At 35.1% G+C, this 22,380-nt stretch overlaps 1 protein-coding gene across 6 annotated transcripts in view; it reads right to left on the bottom strand.

Moving 5' to 3' along the window:
* The window catches only part of ATF7IP (activating transcription factor 7 interacting protein), a 126,045-nt gene that overhangs the window by 63,407 nt on the left and 40,258 nt on the right, over positions 1-22,380 (bottom strand). For 4 of the 6 annotated variants that reach the window (XM_035028176.1, XM_035028175.1, XM_035028174.1 and 1 more), the window contains exon 2: positions 6,669-8,209. In XM_035028176.1, the coding sequence (XP_034884067.1) occupies positions 6,669-8,202 (1,534 nt within the window). In that variant the 5' untranslated portion in view covers positions 8,203-8,209. Of the gene's footprint in view, positions 1-6,668; positions 8,210-9,198; positions 9,221-13,149; positions 14,081-22,380 lie in introns of those variants that run through there. The other 2 variants (XM_035028177.1, XM_035028179.1) reach the window with 2 other exon arrangements.

The raw sequence follows: 22,380 nt of genomic DNA on the forward strand, positions 1-22,380 counted from the left end.
CCCTCTCCTCTTACAGATATGTCAAACTTAGCTTGAGCTTCCTCCATTTTCTTAAAAACCTCCTCCTATCACCCAATTCCCATTTTCCAGATATGCCTGAAAGATATGGCTAGATTCTCAACACTTTAAAACACTTATTGGAATTTTAAAATAGACACATTGGATTAAACTTTATACGTGAGTTTTATTCAATGGGAAGAACTTTGGAATAAGAAAAATGGTATTATTAACAGATTCTACAAAAAGGAACAAGGTCCTATATTTAATTTTTTGTTTTACAAAAAGCCTCTAGAGAATCTGAGAGTGGACCTGCTTAAACCCAGAATAATAACGAAAGGCCCACACACAGACATTTTTATATATAATTTCAAGTAGTTCATGGAACACCTGAAACTCATCCAAATACTTAGGTTAAGACTGTCTTTTTTAGAATCTGTCTTCATTCACAGTTTCTGCTTTAATTCCTCTAGTCTTGAGTACAGACTTATCGCAAATTAGGCCATTTTCATATACAGTTCTATGTGTGGCATTCTTTCCTTTCAACCAGACTAGACAATAAGCTCACTAAGAACAGAATCCATATCTTGTAACTTTGGTAATCCTAAAAACTTGGGGAAAGAGCTGAGACAAAGTAGATGTTTAATATCTATCTGATGACTACTATCTTAAATAAGATTTCATAAAATAAAGGTGGAAAAAGTGTATTGTAGAGGACAATAGGGAGTTAGTTTCCCATTTTCATTATTCCAATGAAATATGGACAAAAATAAAGTGTCACCTTAGATTAGACGCTGGCAAACATTTTTTGTTAAGACCCAAAAAATATTTTCGGTTTTGTGGGCCATATGGTCTCTGTTGCAACTACTTAACTCTGTCCTTGTAGTGGGAATCAGTGATAAACAATACGTAGTATGTAAACAAATAGATGTGGCTCTATTCCAATAAAACTCTATTGACAAAAACAGAGCCTATAGGTTATAGTTTGCCCATTCCCTGTCTGAAATTACTCGCTCTATAAGAATATTTAAAACAAAACAAAAATTCCTACAGATTAATTAAAGACAATATATCCATTAGCAAAATGAGCAAAGTAGATGAACAGGCAATTTATAGATAAGGAAATACAAATGACCAATAAACATATAAAAATTCTCAACCTCACAAGGCATATCAGGAAAATGTGTCATGATTAATAAGACATTTCCAGAAAAATTCTTAAAAGTTTTATTTAATATAAACTTCCAAATAATATCTTCTACAGTGAATTTTTGTGCTCTCTTTTAAAGCAAACTTGGGGGAAAAGTTCTATTTTATTATTTCCAATTCTCCCATTTTCTCTGAAACCCAATCTCAATTAGGATTTCAATTCCACCACCCCATGTCAAGGTCACAAATAATCTTCAGGTTATTAAATATTTGTCTCCCATCTTACTTGAACAAAATAGCAGCATCTGATACATAAACAGAATTGGGTTGATTACTCCCTCCTTGCAAAATCCTCTTTATTTGACATCTAAGATAACAGAATCTCCTGACTTTCTACCAGAAAAGCTGCTCTTTCTTTTCTTTTTGTTTCATATACTTATTTATTGTTTTTCTTATTATTGAAGTATAGTTGACATATAAGAGCTGCTCTTTCTTTGGTCTCTCTTCTTCATCTCCCAACCTCTAAACACTGGAATGTCAAGAGCTTAGTTCTTATACCTCCTCTCATCTCCATTTATACTCACTGAGGTGATCTTATCTTGTCACTCAACTTCAGCTAAGGTCTATATGCTATCTACTCCTAAATTTTTCTAAACAGTCCAAACCCCTGCCTTGAAATACACATATCTAATTTGGACAGAAACAGTCATTTGAAACTGATGTTCCTCCTATACTTCCCTTTCCAAAACCTGCTTCTTTGGTCTTCCTCAACTCTGAAAAGAAAAATCTGCAATTTCCACCAATGTATAGGAATAAGAGGTTCCACAAAGCAAAACCAAACACAGTAAGAAATAACTGAATATAAATGGATTGAGAAAATAAAGAACTTTAGCTGAACACAATAAACAGTGACAATAAAATATCAATAAATTTTAATTAACTAAACCACAGTAATTCTACCACTACTAATCTAAAGCAAAAATAGACAAAACCCATGAAATTCTATTCCTATGCAATTATCCTCATAAGCACTTATACTCATAATATTTACCTAGAGAGCTAATAGGGAAAAACAAATCAACCACAGATACATTATTCATTTGAAATAAAATTTGGGGGCGCCTGGGTGGCTCAGTCGGTTAAGCAACTGCCTTCGGCTCAGGTCATGATCCTGGAGTCCCGGGATCGAGTCCCGCATCGGGCTCCCTGCTTGGCAGGGAGTCTGCTTCTCCCTCTGACCCTCCCCCCTCTCATATGCTCTCTCTCTCAAATAAATAAATAAAATCTTTAAAAAAAATAAATTAATTTAAAAAAATGAAATAAAATTTGGAAGGAAACTGTATCAGAATTTAGTGTAAAATCTGTTTTAATCTAAAACATATTTTTCTCCTCAAAAATATTAAGAAATAGCAATGTTTATAAAACAAAAAAGCAGGCAGAGAAGAGCTCTCCCTCCTATTTCTCCATTAAGAAACAAAATGAGAAGGGCCAAGAAGGATGAAAAATGGAGAATGCCATAGCCCAAAAGCTAGAGTCTCAAGAGGGAGGGACTATTAAAGAGAGCATCCAAGTGTGAGAGAATAAAGACAAAATTTTGGATTTAAATCCCTGGTTTTTAACAATATGAGCATCAATGTCACTTCACTGAAAACAAGGAGGGGGGACTGGCAAGATGAAAATCAAAATCCAATTAAAGAATAAGAGGAAGAGAAAAAATAGTGCTAGCCTATTAACAGAATTTAAAGAATGACTATGAAAGAGAGTAAAGAGATAGAACAGGAGCTAGATAAAGAGTACATGGCCTGGAAAGTGAATGAAGATCAACTAATGGATGTACCTCTTCTACTGCTGTTTAAACTTTTCCAGACAGAAATCTTTATTTTCCTAGCATTCTTAATAAACAGATTATCATTTTAATCATCTAATGAATATCAGTTATCATACAGTACTGTGCAACAATATGACAGTATCTTCAGGCCTACTCAGTATATCTGCAATACTTTCTTAGGCCTTTCTCTTACTATTGTAAAATCAAAATGGCTTTTTTATTTGCTTTCTGATATCTTTCATTATTTTTTGTTGCTGCTCATAGCTATCGTAACTGTTATATTTCAAACACATTTGCTAAAGAAGTACCTGAAATGACAGAGGTTTATGTTTTCCTATTAGTACAGCACATAAATGTTAGTAGCTAGAGGGAAAAAGTGGTCCTCAGTACTTCAGTTTATAATTCTGTGTTCTGAAAACATTAAAAATTAGTCAAGAATACCAGGGTCCTGGGATCGAGCCCATAGGGCTCCCTGCTCAGTGGGAAGTCTGCTTCTCCCTCTCCTTCTGCCCCTCCACCCCTCCTCCCGCTCTCTCTCAAATAAATAATCTAAAAAAAAAATTGGTCAAGAATAAAAAAATGATGAAAGTAATATCTCAGAAGGTACACAGCAATAAAAATGACATGTACTATAGTCCCCCTTTATCTGCAGGGGCTATGTTCCCAGACTCCCAGTGGGTGCCTGAAACCATGGACAGTACTGAACCCTGTATGTTTTTTCCTATACATATATACCTATGATAAAATTTCATTTATAAATTAGGCACAGGAGATGAACAACAATAACTAAAAATAATTATAACAATATACTACAATAAAAGTTATATAAATATGGTCTCTCTCTCAAATTATCTTATTGTACTATACTCACAATTCTTATGATGATGTGAAATGTTAAAATGCGTACGTGATAAGATGAAGTGAGATGAATGACATAGGTATTGTGATGCAGCATTAGGATACTACTGACCTTGAAAGTTAATACTACTGAGAATAAGTTAGGAGGAGAATAATCTGCTTCCAGACCATGGCTGACTGTGGCTAACTAAAACTGTAAAAACTGGGGCTCCTGGGTGGCTCAGTTGGTTAAGCGACTGCCTTCGGCTCAGGTCATGATCCTGGAGTCCCGGGATCGAGTCTCGCATCGGGCTCCCTGCTTGGCAGGGAGTCTGCTTCTCCCTCTGACCCTGCCCCCTCTCATCCTCTCTCTCTATCTCATTCTCTCTCAAATAAATAAAATCTTAAAAAAAAAAAAAAAGATAAAACTGCAAAAACTGAAACCATGGAAAGTGAAACCATTGATAAAAGAAGACAACTGTAACAGATTCCGCTCCCATGTAAAGAGAACACAGTACAGTTTTAAGACCAATGAAGAAACTATACTTTATGTATTATACACAAAATGACAGAGGTTTATGTTTTCCTATTAGTACAGCACATAAATGTTAGTAGCTAGAGGGAAGAAGTGGTCCTCAGTACTTCAGTTTATGGGGATTTGGGGAAGGGAGGGCAGGAAATAAAAGTTTAGTTATCAGCTAAGAAATTAAATCTATCAACTACACTTACTCTGCTAATACCATACAATCAGATAAAAGTAAAGGTAAGTAACTGGGGCGCCTGGGTGGCTCAGACAGTTAAGCGTCTGCCTTTGGCTCAGGTCAGGATCCCAGAGTCCCAGGATCGAACTCCAGCATCGGGCTCCCTGCTTAGTGGGCAGTCTGTTTCTCCCTCTCTCTCTGCTCCTCCCCCCACTCATGCTCACTCTCTCACTCACTCCTCTCTCAAATAAATAAATAAATAATCTTTTAAATAAATAAAGTGAGTAACCAAAAATAAACGCAAGTTTGAATTTTCAAAGTATGCAACATGGGTGGCTTAACAGTCATCTCATGGCATTTAATAGCATTAAGTGGGAAGGATGGTCCCTAAGATCAAAACCCTCACATAAAGGTAAAATGTATAAACTCATTAAATAATAATCTGAAATTTGTTAGGACTACCAAAAGGTTTTTTAAGGACTTACCCCAATACCACTTTCTCTATAAATACTTATTCAATGAATGAGTTAAGGTCACCTTAAATATGGTTACCTATTATCTTTCCAAAATGTAACTTCATTATGTCATTCTCCTCTGCTTGAAACATTCAATGGCACGGTAACCAAGGTCCTTCATGATATACTTACTTCTCTTATATTATCAATTATTCACTCATTCTACAAATATTTACTAAGCACTGACTGTAAGCCAAGCATTATTTTGGCCTGATGATGGTGGCTCAGAACAAGGGTGATGATAGTGGATGATAAGAGAGACTGGATTCTAAATCTACTCTGAAGGCAGAGCCAAGAGGATTTCCTGATAAACTGGTAAGATATGCAATATAAAGAAAGAAATAAGAATGGCTCCAAGATTTTGGCCTGAGCAAGTAGGACGGAGCTACAATTAAAGAGGAATTATCCTCACTAAAACCCTACGTTATATAAATACATCTATGTTTTTATAAAGTTACCCTTCTCTACACTCCCAGAATATCAATTTAACATTATTAGTGTGTTCACAGCCTTGTATTTAATGTCCTGCAACTGTCTGCATCCTGAGGACAAGTACTAAATTTTATCTTTAAATCCCCAGAACCAAAACAGCTTAGCCTGTCTCTCAATATAGTTTTAATAATGAATAAATGCTCTCTGAAAATCTAATAAGAAAAAAAATCTTTGCCTCCAATATATTGTGGGAAAAAACATCCCTGGGTCTCCTAGGCCTGTCTCTTATTTCTTTTGAACAAATTAGAAACCAAATGCTGTGTTTCATACTACAAGGTCACTCCTCTCAGAGTTCTAAGGCTAAGGGAATGGTGATACAATAAGAACATAAAGGTATTAATGCCACTCTGAAAAGAGTTCAGAAAATTTCAAATAGAAATCATGTTTGAGTTTGACCATGAAAGCAAAATAGGATTTTTCTCATTCTTTCCTTTTTCTCCAGGAATAACAGAAGAGATGGAAAGACAGGCTTTTGAACAGACTAAGAAGTTTATATTCCTTTTATTTAAAGAGTTTGGAATTAATCTAAAAGTAACAGGGATCCAACAAAAGAGAAGAACACAATCAAAACAGATTTAAGTTACAGAGAGATCATTCAGAAGATGCGGGGGGAAGAGAATCAAGAAGCCTGAGGAAGCAAATGGATGAAGTCTTTATCAAATAGATTATCAGTCTTCAGGGTTTCTGGATTCTAGCAATAGTGGTGTCATTCTCTAACTAAGAATATTAAAGGAATCATATTTCACTGGGAAAATTAATTGTAAAATGTGATTTGTTACACTTGAAGCAAATAATTTAAACAAAAAGGCTTTTACATTCTAAGTTATTTGGTTGCTAAGTGATAGCAAGAACAATTGTTAGGACTTTGATCAATGGTCCAGCTTATCTCTCTATGCCTAGACCATAAGCCCCTTAAGGGCAAAGGCCATATTTTCCAATTATTTTAACTCCCTTCTTATCAATTCACACAATGTTGCTCACACAATGTTGCTAAATTCTGTTAAGAATTTATGAAGTTTAGAGATCATTCCAGTCAGATCATTCTCAACTTTCTCAGCAACTAAAAAAAACTTAAACATGATAAGAATGCTTTATTAAGCAGTTTATTAAACCTAAACAAAATCTTTAAAACTTAAGTAATATGCTAACCTGGAGAGCATGTTTCATTTTGTGATATAACTTCAGATTCATCTTTTTCACCAGAAAGATCCTCTTCATCAGAGAGGACCAAAAAGGCTTCTTTTGGCAAACTCTCACTGCTTTCTTGTTTAGATGGTGAACCAAAAGAACCTTCCATCTTCTCTTCCAAATCTGGATTTGTCTCATCAATTGGAAGGAGAGAAGTTTTAGAAAAGCAAGTAAGTTCATCTTCAGCAGGTGCAAGCTTTTCCAAAATAGGAATAATTTCATCTGTCTCCATAGAATCTGTATTTTCCAAGATAATCTCATTTTTGTCGTCTTTTATAACATTTTCACTAATGGTTTCTGCAAGGTCTGCAGAATTTTCATCTTCATTCTTTTCACTTTGGTCAATTTCCATACTGCTAGATATAGCCTCCTCTCCAAGAGCAGGTTCTGTGACAGCATCTTCCTTTGCCTTCTTTTCATTTTCAGGAGGTAGATCTGAACAAATAACTGTATCATCTGTTTCCAGGGTTTCTTCATCAGCATCGATATTACTATCAGCTTTATTTTTCTCATCAAATGAGAAAATCTGGTCTAACTTTTCATCATCCCCATTTTTTTCAAGAAAATCATCACCTTTATTGCTACTAGGCTCTGTACTGTCAGTTTCAGGAACAGGTTCACAGACTGGTACAGAACTTGGTTCAAAGGTGGGATGAAAAGCTGATTCAGAAGTCAGTTCATCAGAAGTGGGTTCATCAGAGGCCAGATCCCTGGGGGTTTGATCACCAGAGGCTGGATTACCAGAAGCCGGATCACCAGAGGCTGGATCATCAGAGGCCAGTGCTCCAGAGGACAGATCAGCAGAAGCTGAATCACCAGAGGCTGGATCACTGGAGATTGGTTCACCAGAGACTGATTCATCAGGGACCGATTCACCAGAGACCAATTCACCAGAGAAAGGTTCACTGGAGACTGTTTCATTAGAAACTGTTTCACCAGAGGTGGTATCACCAGAGGTGGTATCACCAGAGGTGGGATCACCAGAGGCGGGATCACTAGAGGCAGGATCGCCAGAGGTTAATACTTCAGAGGCCAGATCTTCAGGGGCTGAATCTCCAGAAGCTGGATCTGCCATAGCCAGCTCAACAGAGGCTGGCTCATCAGAAGCTGGTTCAGCAGTCAGTTTACAGACTAGTTCAGGAGCTATACTATTAGGAGACAAAGGTTCATGCTTTAAATCATCATCCTGCTTGTTTTTTATATTAACATTTAAGGTACAAGAGGTTTCTTTCCATTCTGATTTACTTTTTTCAGGATCAAAACAAAGCTCTTCAATGCCATTCACCTCTTCCTTGTCATTAATATAATCCATATTTTCCAAAGGTGAGGTTGGGTCCAAATCTCCATTTTCATGGTTGCCATTTAACAGCTTGACATCAGCTTTCAACAGTTCTTCTTTGACCTTGTACACTGCTTCAAGTTGCTGACGGTCACTCACTCTCATTGTTTTTCGAGCCTTAAAGACTTTTTTCTGAGGTTCTTCTATACTATCCATTTTGAATCTTTAAAAAGAGAAAGAGAGAGAGTTTAATAATTGAAACAGAAGCCACCTAATCATAGATGAACTGCAAACTGATCTTATAGGTAAGCAGCCCTTTATGTAATTTTGAAATAATAACATACAGAAAGCATAATAATCCTTGCTATGTGTTAATTTTCATATTAATTGGATTTGTGTAATACAAAATTGATGACAGGTACAAACCAGAGAAGATCAATTATCAGGAAGATTAGGAAAAAAAAAGTGACTAGCGTTTGGGGCAGGGACAGCAAGAGTAGGTCTTTAGAGCTACCCTTGGTGCTGGAACTGTCATATCCCCTCTTCTTCCACTTCCCATTGCAAACAATTAAGGCCATTCATTGAAAGAAAGGAAGAAAGGAAGAAAGGAAGGAAGGAAGGAAGGAAGGAAGGAAGGAAGGAAGAAAGAAAAGAAAGAAAGAAAGAAAGAAAGAAAGAAAGAAAGAAAGAAAGAAAGAAAGAAAGAAAGAAAAAAAGAAAGAAAGAAAGGGAGAGGGAGGGAGGGAGGGAGCTGAAGGAAGGAAGGAAAGAAGGAAGGAAGGAAGGAAGGAAGGAAGGAAGGGAAAAAAAGGAAAAAGTAGTTTCTAGTTTTAATTCTCAGCAAACTAATGAAGTCAGAATCTGAAGGAGACACATAAGCATATGCAGCAAAAAAGTTGACAAAGAAAAATAAAACTATGAGAGACCAAAAACAGTAGAGGAATGGAAAAGAGGTATACAGGTAAGGAAAATTAAGAAACACATAAGATTACATTTGCAACCAGGCATATCTAGATTAACCGTACTGTAACATATTTACAAAAGATGACCATCAAAAAATTGCTAAGACAATTCACATGACAGGATATAGTTGCAAATCATACATTTGCAAGTAATTTATCTAAGAGACATGCATCTAAAAAATAAAATACTATTACAACTGAATAATAACAAAAATAACCCTATTATAAGTGGACAAAGTAATTGGGGTACCTGGGTGGCTCAGTCTGACTCTTGATTTCAGCTCAGGTCATGATCTCAGGGTTGTAGGATCAAGCCCAATGGCGGGCTCCACACTTGGCAGGGAGTCTGTGCTCAGCGGAGAGTCTGCTTGAGATTCTCTCCCTCTCCCTTTCCCTCCACTTCTCCCCACCCACCCCTGCTCAAGGGAGCACAGACTCGCTCGCTCTCTAAAATAAATAAATCTTTTTAAAAAAATGGACAAAGAATTGAATAGACATTTCTCTAAAAGATATATAAATTGCCAATAAACCAATGCCAATAAGCACTAAAAATGAAAAGATGCTCACATTACTAGTCATCAGAGAGATGTAAATTAAACTGCAATGAGATAACACTTCATATACACCAGGATGGCTATAATCAAAGAGAATAATGAGTACTGGTAAGGAGACAATCACACAATCAATGCTGGTGGGATTATAAAATGGTGCAGCTGCTCTGGAAAAGTCTGGCAGTTCTGCATCATGCTAAACATTAATCATTAATTTTCTATCTTTCCTCTTCTGCAATACACATAAAGCTATAAATTTCCCTTTGAAGGTTGCTTTAGCTGCATCTCATATTTTGATGCGTTATATCTTCATTGTTGCTCTTAAAATATTTAGTAATTTCCATTATGACTTATTCTTTCACATGTCAGTTATTTAAAAGTTCCTTAAAAAGGTATACATTATGACTGTGTGAAGCTCATTAAAAAAATACAAGGTTGGTTTCATACTAAAAAAAAAAAAAATCAAGCAATGCAGATTATAAGTGAGTCATGAATCATAATGGCTTTATTTCAGGTTGAATCAAGATGTCCATGTGATAAAAATATATTAGAACCCTAAGCCCCAACACCTCAGAATGTGATCGTATTTAATTAGAGTCTTTGCAGAGATAAAGATAAAATAACGTCATTAGGGTGGGCCCTAACCCACTATGATTGGTATCCTTATAAAAAGGGGGAAAAATTTTTTTTTTTAGTAAAGCAATAGAAGTCTATTAAGCGAAGATATAGAAAAAGCTCTCAAGAGTAAGAGGGGTCCTGACAGGGTTGCCCAAAAAGGGGAAAATTTGGATACAGATATGCACACAGAGAGCCATGTAAAAACTGGAGTTTGGCTGTCACAAGTCACAGCTAGCAGAGAGGTCTGCATGGCCCTAGATCACCTTGATTTCAGACTTCTAGCATATAGAACTACGAGACAGTAAATTCCCTATTTAAATACATACATACATAAATAAAATATAAGCAATGAATTCAAAATTCACTGCATAAACAGAATAAAGGGTGAAAATAAACATGAGATCATCTCAACAGATACAGAACATTCATTTGACAAAATTCAACACTGACTCATAATTAAAACTCTCAGAAAACTGAGAACAAATGTAATAAAAGTTATCTACAAAGAAAACTACAGATGTCATACTTAATGGGGAAGTAAGATCAGAACCAAGACAAGGATGTTCCCTATTACCATTACCTAGCCAGTGCAGTAAGGCAAGCAAAAGATGCAAGGACTTCGTCCTGGAGAAAACAATGTCACCAGTCTCTAATGGAATAAAACAGAAGTGTTTTACCGACGAAGATATACAGGAAACAAGAAAATTGTTTTCACACTGGATATTTACTCATCATCACCATTACCTGTAGGAATGATGGTTGGATACACTTGCTGTAGCTGGAGAGGGGGGAGAAAAACAGCCTCTGACACCTGGGAACTTAATCTCAGGCTCATAGCTAAACCTAGTTATAAATCGACTTGATGCTTACAGCTAAGCCATGTTGTTCTCCTGAACATAAAATCACCTCCACATTCAAATTAGACAAGGTCACTGTGCAACCATGAAATATCAAACCTCTCTCTCTGACTAAATGAGTGATGGCTACTTTTTTTAAAGAAAATAAATCACAGTTTTATCCTCACTGTAGTCTGTCCTCCCTACAGATAAGATTTATTGAGATAACCAAGCACAGAATTGCCCCCACCTTCTGAGAGCACCCAATCCAAAGTAAGGCTCTATTTCCTCAAACTCTCCCACAAATAAGCCAATGTCTACTATACTAAACCCAAATCCTATGTTATGTTTTTTTCTAATATCCTCTTACTGACTGATGTGCTTCAGAGTTTACCTATGGTGAGCATTCTTCCTCAGTGCAACAAGTAATAAACCCAACGTGTTCAATTAGAGGTCTGATTCTGGTGTTCCATTGTTCTTTTTGACCAAAAGACATAAAACAATGGCCTAGCCTATTTGCTAGAGGCCAATACAGCTTGAAAACCTACCACTTTGTTACAGTACTTCTAGACTGTGGTACATTCTGCATTCATTTGCTCACTTTAAGCCAAATACTTACATTTCTTATTCTCCCTAGCCTTTTAATTATGGAACTCAGTAAAACTATTCAGAAAAATTATCTTTCAATTGAACAGAAACTTCAATGCAGAATTATCATAGGCACTATTTTAAGGGTTATTCATTATAGTCTACCATTTAACCTTCAAGTTTTTTCCCACCCACTATCCATTCCAAACTCATACTAAGTGAAAATTTTTAAGAAGATGAAATGCAAATTTTGTAGTCACATTTTCTTGCTGACTCCAAAGACAGAAAATAATTAAATTTATAGCATAAGGAATATGATGATTACCTTTTAAATATTTTTAAATACTGAACTGTAATTCTTTTTTTTTTTTTAAAGATTTTATTTATTTGACAGAGAGAGAGACACCGCGAGAGAGGGAACACAAGCAGAGGGTCGAGGGAGAAGCAGGCTTCCCGCAGAGCAGAGAGCCCGATGCGGGGCTCGATTCCAGGACCCTGGGATCATGACCTGAGCTGAAGGCAGACGCTTAACGACTGAGCCACCCAGGCGCCCCCTGAACTGTAATTCTTTTGGACTCTGACCTCATAATGTCCCCATTTCTCAGCTGTTATATGGAAGCTGACAGTTACTGACAGTTGCATTAATAGGAAGCATTCCTCTAAAAAAAAGTATATTTTCATAATTTTCAGTAACCCACTTAAGAACATATATCCTGCAGGACACCTGGGTGGCTCAGTCAGTTAAACATCTGCCTTTGGCTCAGGTTGATCCCAGGGTCCTGAGATCTAGTCCAGCATCGAGCTCCTTGCTCGGCTCCCTCTGCCTCCTTTTCCCTCTGCTTGTACACGCTCTCTCTCTCTCTCTCTCTCTCTCTCTGACAAATAAATAAATAAAATCTTTAAAAAAAAAAAAAAGAACATAAATTCTGTAGACAGAAACATGGATTCAAATTCCAGCTCTCCCATGTATTTACTATATATATAACACTGGGCAAGTTTCCTAACATTAGTTTCAGCTATCTTAAAAAGGGAGTATCATTATTAGTACCTGCCACAGAAGTTGTAGTCATGATTAAATGAGATTCTATACATTAAGGACTTAGAACCTAGTAAACACTCAATAATGTTCTCATAATTGTCTATGTATATTAAGAATGTTTTTAGACATAAATTAGAGAATCTGGAGACAAATTTCTCTTTACTTCTGGTATTTTGTAGATAAGTTAGAAAATCCAACATGCAAACATCACATTTAAAGTTAAATTGCCACCACCAAATAACATTTAATAAGAATAAATATTATCCAAGCAAGCTGGTTTTACAAATTAAATTGCCATTCAATTCGGTAATGATAAAGTACTGTACAAAGAATTACAAAATAACTACCATCTATACCCACAAGGGAGCACACTACAGCCATTTACCACATTTTTTATGGGTTCTAAGTATAATGAAAAACAGACAAAGCATAAGGAAGTAACATGAATAACCAGTTCAAACTAGTTCAGCCATATCTGTGCAAACCAATCAGCAGTAACTTTTTAAAAATCTATTTTGCATAAGGAAAGTATATTTAAGAAAGATACACATTAGAAGAGGGTGTGTTACCTGCAAACAAGTCTCCATGGCTGTACTACCGGAACAATACATTTCTAAGGATCATTTTAAATACGTCATCTGGAACTGAGATGCCATTCACAAAACTATTCTACAAAAGAAAAACTACTTTTTTAGGTTGCAACACTAGAATCATGAAGCTTTCGTATGACTGTAATTCATTTTTACAGGAAAAAAATTTCTATTTTATAGTAGAAAATGTCTGCCATATCTAGAAGTAAATGTGTAAAACGTGATGTACTTTCTCTAGAAAATATTTTTTCATGAAGAAGATAGTCAAAAACTGTTTTTAGGTTCCTATTCTATATATTCAGATTCAAGAACTCTGAGACAATACCATCACTAATAAAATCTTTTTCTACAGCATTAAAAAAGGTTTTTCACCTTTACCATAGGAATTTATATTTAAATAACCAAGAAGGATACAGATACCTGCTAATAGGTATCTATAGCTTAGAATTTTTTTCAAATTTTTGGTAAATTATTTTTAAGGAAAGCCCAATGAACCTCTTCCTTTTTAAAGTGAAAACATTATTTTCTTCTCTGCTTCATCCCCCCTCCGCCTACAACTTTTATTCTTTTTTTCTAGCAAAGAGATCATAGCTATGAAACAACAAAGGGAAGTATTACCAAAAGCTGTAATGTCTTAGCCTACAATCTGCCTGCTCAAAAAGCTCAAGAATTTAAGTGGCTGTTCAAGAGCTGCTCACAAACTCAGCCAATCAGTAGCTAGCATTCTGATTCCTGCCCAGCAACAGGAGACAGACAATAAGGTCAGGGAAACCTAGTTAAAACCTGGATCCGCAATACATTAGTGAGGTTCTTTGTCTAATGTAAGTAATCTAGAACATAAAAGCATAAAATCTAAATCCATATGATACACATTTAATATATCACGTAAATAAATAAATAAAAATAACACCTTTTATGCTATTTCAATTTATCTTCCTTTAAATGTCCATGAATGTGTCCAAAAATATAAATCAATTTCCTAACTGGAGAATGAGTCAAACATGGACAATACACAGTAAGAATAGACTTCTCTCCCCATGGGTAAGAATCTGCAAAATTTAAATGTATATTTCTTTTTAAAAAAATCCACAATGCTTAACATTTATAAAACATTTGTAACTAAAAATTCAGCAATACCTTAAATCCAAATAATAAGATTTTCATACCCACCTATCACTATTGTTATAGATTTCTGATTCCAAAAATTAATAGTATTCTGGACCCAAAGGTTTACTACAGATAGCATCATAAAGTGTTCTGTTGTCTACTGCACCGAACTGACTTATTTGATTCATCTAATGAAATTAAAATGCCTGACTCTTGACAATCTATATTAAGTGTTGTAAGTACAATTATTACATCTTTTTCTCCCTTACTGCCTTTCACAGCAGGTTATGAGCTCTCCCCTTTTGAAGCAATAAAGCTAATGTGTGGATCACAACAGTAAATATTCATGTAAATTGAAGGGAACTTTTTCCTATACTACATCATTCTGCAGTCCTTTAAACATAAAATTATTTTACAAAAATAGGAAATCTGTAATCTGAGTATTTTTTTTCTCAAATTCACTACCTATCAGATTTTCTTAGTAAACAAGTTTTAAAAATAAACCATTTTTTTCTCCTTCAGTTACAGATGAACCTTGTAATTTTTCAAACATACCCAAGAGGGAGCTTGCTGCAGCCATACTCTTAGTTTATATAATCTCCCCATAGGAAAAATAAATCAGCAGCTGCTTCAGTGCTTCGTCCTGTGAGAGAACTGAAATTCACTGTCTGATTGGCTCAAAGCCGCAGTTGTCTGAAACCAATCAGATATCAGCATCACAAACCTCGCCCAGCAACAAGGGAAGCAGATGAGGGCAAGTACTCTACCAAGAATCCAAACAGTGTGAGAATACAGGTGAAGGATTATACTGAAACATATTTGATGAAACGGAAACATACTCACAATATACTCCCAGATTTATAGTTTGAGTAAGTCCACTGTAGGGTTCCTCTGATGAATAAACAAGGGTTTGTACTACTGCTTTCCAAGAACAGTGAACAAAACAATAGGAAGTACCTGGGTTGTTAAGTCAAAACATAACACAGACACACACAAACACTACCCTAATTCAAAGCTATGAATACCTGATGAAGTGTACTTAAAAATGAAACTTAGCACAAACTTGCAAAATAGGAAGCAAAGCCATTTCAGTGGACTTGACATTTCTATCTTTGACACAAGCATTCCAAGTACACTCATGCTGTTAACTGGCATTAGTATAACATTATTCTGAATAATGGGATGCTGGAAATAATTTTTACTCAAATTTGAGCTTTCATTAAATGGCTTAAATAAATATTGGTCAATAGGACTAATAATAGCTTACTCTTAAATAATCACTTTATGCTCACGATTCCTAACCTCTTTAGAAACACAACTCTGCTACTTGATTCTTTAAGAACCCATTCTCCATTGAGAAGTGTGATTTTATTTCACACACCCAAATTTTACTTGAGAATTCTGTAACAGTCCTGAAAATAAAATCAGGAAGAATATGCAGTGTGTTGCACAATAAATATTTAAATCTGCTTTACTGTTCACTACCCATTGAGACTGGTAAACCTGATAATGCAATGGTCCATTCACTTTGATACTTATCTGCACAAATTTAGTATAAAGACTTTCCAAATTTTTATCTTAAATACTGGATACATCTCTGCTAATAATTATTTTTCTAAAATTTCAGTAAAATATAATCACTACTCTCACTACTTCTTTTTAAAATCCCACAAAGATTTTCATCATGTTCCCATATTCTCTTGCTTTCTATAGGTTTTCTCTCCCAGTCACTTCCAAAGCACAATATTTACTTTAGGATCCAGAATCCCCTGTAGTTCACAATTCTTCAGTTCTACTAATGTTATTGTTCTTCTCTCAATTGCCTAAAAACACCTTCAACAGCTATCCTAATATCTTTAAAAAATATATTAATTGGTGAAATCTGTTATCTAACACTCATTCAGTAAAGTATTAAGTGATCATAATATTTGACACCTCAACAAAGAATCCCTTCTACCTGTCATTAACCTACAGATACCAGCTGGAGTATCAAAATGAAGTATCTCCCAACTAAATTTTTAAAAAATAATCAACAAAGGAAACAGGGAGTTTGCTTTATCAACAATTCCTTGGACAAAGTAGGATCAAATCATTCTCTTGCAATTTTGGTTATATCAAAACCAGAATGGTCACTACAGTCTAACTTGTTACATTCACGGCTATTTTTGAGAAATTCTAGGGTAGTCTACATGAAAAAATGCAAGATGCCCCAAAATCCCTTTTCCAAGGGATTTCCAAATATTCCAAGTATATTTTGGGGATCATTCTGTTATATAGGCAAATTAAAACTAATTGACCTGATCCAACAACTGCAATTTTAAAATACATTTATCAAATTACACCCCCTTAGAAAATTAGCTAGTTACCTTATTCATCAGGGCCCTATCCACTAGCTTGGCCCACTTACCAAACTCTACCACCTATGCAGGTAATAGTGAAGTTACAGAAGTCCATGTATTAACTTCTTCAGGAATTTAAACCAGTTGTCCAAATGTATTTTTCACAATTGGCTTGGGTGAATTAAAACACACAGAATGATTTATAAGAAGTTGAAAGATGTAAATCCTTCAAATGCTAGGAAACAGCTCTAACTTTTCTTAGTGACCCAATCTAAGGAGAAAAAGTGAAAGCTTACTTTCTGTTTATTAGCCAGCTTTCACTAAATAATATTGGGGCAGCAACCCACATCCTCAAAATCTTACTGGCTAATAATAATCTTCTTCTTTCTAGGTCATTGGCTGAAGGAGCAGCACCCTCACCCCAAATGTAAGTCTTGTGGCAAAGGGAAAAGACCACAATGACAGAACGATACAATATACCAGGGTTTTAAAGCTATCTCTTAGACACAGTATACACCACTTTCACTCACAGTCTATTGGTTAAAGCCACATTAGACATTAAGGGGGTGGAGAAGTAAAAAGCAACCACTGGAAAACACTTCATGTTGCATGGCAAAAGGCATAAATACGTAGTCTTCTTACAGGAAGAAAGAAAAATGGTGAAATATCATATAATCTACCATGCTTTAAAAATACATAATTATAAAAAGCTTGGCCTACCAAGGATTTCTAAACTAAAAAAACTGGGTCTACTCAATGTCTGTTCTAACATTAGCTAACAGTCGAGATAGGATAAATCACCCTAACTCTCTAGATTTCATCTCAAGTGTAAAACTGAGGAGATCAGATGCTTGCTAAATTCCATTCTAGCTCAAAGTTTATATTATTTTACAAATGTCTAGCTATACTGATGCTCTTTTATAATTCAGTTTTCATTATAAAATACTGTGAACATGCAAAATATAATGACCATGTGTGTACCCATCACCCAGATAAACTAGAAATAAAAAACAAAGCCCTCAGTATAACACTACCAGCCAGCATGTTCCTCCTTCCCCATCCCCAACTCCTTAACACAAAATTAAGCATAATCTTGAATTTGATGTTTATTATTTTTAGGCATGCCTTATACATTTTCTACATTATAAATTCCCATTTGTTAACTAAACAACATAAAGGGAGAAAAAGACACTGACACTTATCAAGGGGCAATTACATGTCAGACACTATACCAAGTCATATTCTTTTCTCATTTATTTAAGTGACAACTTACATCAATTCATGTTTACATATGATCTGAACGAATACATCAATAACCATGCTGCTATCACGCATTTCTTTACACAGTAATTTTAGCTTGGTAAGGTCAACCAGACACCCAATTCAGTACAAAGTTGTTTTCATTAGCACTGATTGCCCTTCTTATACATTTCATCCTTTAAATTTCGCTACCAAGGGGTGTTCTATTTTCTCAGAATGTTAAGCAATAAATAAACAACAGATGATCCTTGAATAACATAGGTGTGAACTGCACCGGTTCACTCACATGCAAATTTTTTAGAGTATAGTACTGTTAAGTTTATTTTCTTTTCCTTATGATTTTATTTCCTTTTCTCTAGCTTTACTATAAAAATACAGTATATGATATACATAACATATAAAATATGTGGTCATTGACTGTTTATGTTATCAGAAAAGCTTCCAGTCAATAAACAGACTATTAATATTTAAGTTCTGGGGAAGTCAAAAGTTATATGCAGATTTTTTACTGCATTAGGGATCGGCACCCTATCAACCACACTGTTCAAGAGTAAATTGTATATGGTATTTGCCACAATTTTCTTCTCTATCTCTTTGAAAATGGGGAAATCATTCAATATAATTCCTAAAGACTATCCACAGAGTAAATGCAGTCTGAGAGAAGACTCTTAATTTTACCCAACCTGCACACTAGTTCATATATTAGCCACAACAATACTACCAGCAGGATCCTAAATATTCAATTATCTTTTAAAAGTAACTTACCCGTAAGTCATCTTAGCAAATAATAGAATTCACTCAACAAACTATAAAGGGAATTTAGGAAAAGCCCACAACTAACATCATACTTAATAGTGAAAGATGGAAAGCTTTTGTCCTAAGATCAGGAACAAGACAAAATGTTTGCTCTTACCACTTCTACTCAGCACTGACTAGAGGTTCTAGCCCTGGAAATTAGGCAAGAAAATGAAATAAAGGCATCTAACTTGAAAAGAACAAAGTAAAGCTATCTCTATGTTTGTGACAAAATCTCGTATATGGTGGGCGCCTGGGTGGCTCAGTCGTTAAGCGCCTGCCTGTGGCTCAGGTCATGATCCCGGGGTCCTGGGATCGAGGCCCGCATCGGGCTCCCTGCTCCGCGGGAAGCCTGCTTCTCCCTCTCCCACTCCCCTGGCTTGTGTTTCCTCTTTCGCTCTCTCTCTATCAAATAAATAAATTTAAAAATTTTTTTTAAAAAATCTCATATATGGAAAATTGTTAAGAATCCACTAAAAAATCATGAGAACTGGTAAATGAGTTTAGGAGGTTGCAAGATACAAGACCAATATATAAAATCTACTGCATTTCTATACAGATGCAATGAACAATTCAAAAGTGAAATTTAAAAAACAATTATATTTACAATAGCATCAAAAATAACAAACTTGGGCGCCTGGGTGGCTCAGTTGGTTAAGCCACTGCCTTCAGCTCAGGTCATGATCCTGGAGTCCTGGGATCGAGTCCCGCATCGGGCTCCCTGCTCGGCAGGGAGTCTGCTTCTCCCTCTGACCCTCCTCCCTCTCAGGCTATCTGTCTCTCATTCTCTCTCTCGCAAATAAATAAAAAATCTTAAAAAAAAAAAATAATAACAAACTTAACAAAAAGAAGTATAAAACTTCATTTTCTGAAAAACTATAAAATATTGTTGAGGAAATTAAAGAAGACCTAAATAAACACAAAGACAATTCATACTCCTAAATCAAAAGGCTTAATATTAAGATGCCAACATTCAAAATTGATCTACTGATTCACGGTAATCCTTATTAAAATCCTAGCTTTCTTCTTTGCAGAAATTGACAAACTGATCCTAAAATTCATATGGAAATGCAAGGGACCCAAAATAGCCAAAACGAAAAACTCATTCTTCATATTTTCAAAACTTACTACAAAGCTACAGTAATCCTGTCAGTGTGGTACTCCTAGCAAAAAGGACAGACATATAAATCAATGGAATAGATCTCTTAGTCAAGAAATAAATCCTCATATTTATTTGCAGTCAACTAATATTTGACAAGGGTGCCAAGACCATTCAATGAAGAAAGAACAGTATTTTCAACAAATACTGTTGGGACTACTAGATAGCCACATGCAAAAGAATGAATTCAGACCCTTCCTCTCATACCATATATAAAAATTCACTTCAAATGGTTCAAAGACCTAAATTTAAGAACTAAAAGTTTTAAATCTTAAAAGAAAACATAGATATAAATCTTAGAATAGGCAATAGTTTCTTATATATGACCCAAAGAGAACAAGCAATGAAAGAAAAAAAAAAAAAGATTAACTGGACTTCCATCAAAACTTAAAAACTTTTATGCTGCAAATGACACATCAAAAAAGTGAAACAACTCATGCAATGGGAGAAAATATCTGCAAAGAAGGTACCTTATAAGAGACTTGTAATTACTAGAACATACAAACTCTTACAACTCATTAATTAAAAAAAAAAAAAAAATTTAACAATGAGCAAAGTACTTGATATTTCTCCAAGATATACCAATAAAAAATAAACATGAAAAGATGTTTATTATCATTAGTCATCAGAGAAATGCAAATCAAAACCACAATGAACACTATATACACAGAGAGATGGCTATGATCAAAGAGAGAATATAACAAGTGTTAGCAAGGATGCAGAGAAATTGGAAACCTCATACAATGCTAGTGGAACTGTAAAATGAAGCAGCTCCTTTGGGAAACAGTCTAGCAGTTCCCTGACATGTTAAACATAGAGTTGGCATAAGATCTAACAATTCCACTCCTAGCTATATACCCAAAAGAAATAAAAACATATGTCCATGCAAAAACCTGTACACAAATGTTCACAGGAACACTATTCATAATAGCCAAAATGACCATTCAGAATAGCCAAAATAACTCAAATGTCCAAAAACTAATAGGTAAATGAAATGTGGTATATCCATACAATGGAATATTATTTGGCTATAAAAAGAAATAAAGTACTGATAAATGTTACAATATGAATGAACCTTGAAAATATGCTAAGTAAAAGAAGCCTGTCACAAAAGGCTACATATTGAATGATTCCATTTATATGAAATGTCCAGAACAGGCAAATCTGTAAAGACAGAAAGCACATTAGTGATTGCCTAGGGTTGGGGAGTTGGGGAGGAAATGAAAACTGGCTGCTAAAGGGTACAGAGTTTCTTTATAGGACAATAAAAATGTTCTAAAATTAACTGTGGTAATAGATGCAAACTCTGAAAATATTTTTTTAAGATTTTATTTATTTAGGGACTCCTGGGTGGCTCAGTCATAAAGCCTCTGCCTTCAGCTCACGTCATGATATTTGGGTCCTAGGACCAAGCCCGGCGTCAGGCTCCCTGCTCCCCGCTCATGCTGTCTCTCACCATCTCTGTCTCTCTCTCTCTCAAATAAGTAATATTTTTTTAATAAAGCTTTATTTTAAAAAAGATTTTTTTTATTTGAAAGAAAAAGAGAGCAGGTGCGCAAGTGGGGAGAGGGACAATGGGAAAGGGAGAGAATCTCAGACTCCACGCCAAGTGCAGAGCGCTCCATCCCATGACCCTGAGATCATGACCTAAGCCAAAATCAAGAGCCCAACACCCAAATGACTGAGCCAACCAGGCCCCCAACTATGTAAATATTTTTAAAACCACTGGGTTGTACACTTTACAGGTGAATTGTATGGTATATGATTTACATCTCAAATCTGTTCTTTAAAAAAAGAAATAGCAGAACTACAGTTAATTTTTTGTTTTTTTTACCTAACTTTCCTTTACTAGGTCACACTTTCTAACAGACAAAACAACGATACCAAGAGAACTGAATGTTGGGTTATACTTTAGGGAGTTTACATTTCTGGGCCAAGAAGTATTATCTATAATCATACCAGTGATGAAAGGCAATATACATAAAATAATGGCAGCCTTATTCTCCTGCACTAAGCTTAAATAAATGAGTTACTCTTTTTCCCTGTCCTAAATGGAACAATTCTTTAGTATGCTTATCTCAGAGGATGATAATAATGGGTATGAGATACTCGTATATGGTAAAAAATAATAATAAAAATTTATCAGCAAAAAAAAAAAAATGAAGCAGTACTGAGCATGGTGCAGATAAACACTCCATGTATGTAAATTAATAAAATCTTCTACACATGGAAAGTTAACAAAAGAACTAGAAAGTCTTAAGTAAAACAGAAGCATTTGCTTCTATCACAAACTGGAACTATAACCAAAAATGTATATGTAATGAACGTTGACAGATTTGTTTTAAAATGAGGTATACTTAGTGAACTTTCTGGAGTTACATAAAGCTTTGTCAGATTTTATCAACACTGTCTTTATTCAAAATGATGGTCTTGCCACCATTACTGCATTTTCCAATACTTTAAATGCACTTTTTTAGAAATAATTATTAAAATGGACTTTAATATCTATATTTATATATTGTTTAACAGAACACTTTGGCATATCTCATG

This window comes from Mirounga leonina, unplaced genomic scaffold, assembly GCF_011800145.1.
Source record: "Mirounga leonina isolate KUSES-001 unplaced genomic scaffold, KU_Mleo_1.0 Mir_201, whole genome shotgun sequence".
NCBI lineage: Eukaryota > Metazoa > Chordata > Mammalia > Carnivora > Phocidae > Mirounga > Mirounga leonina.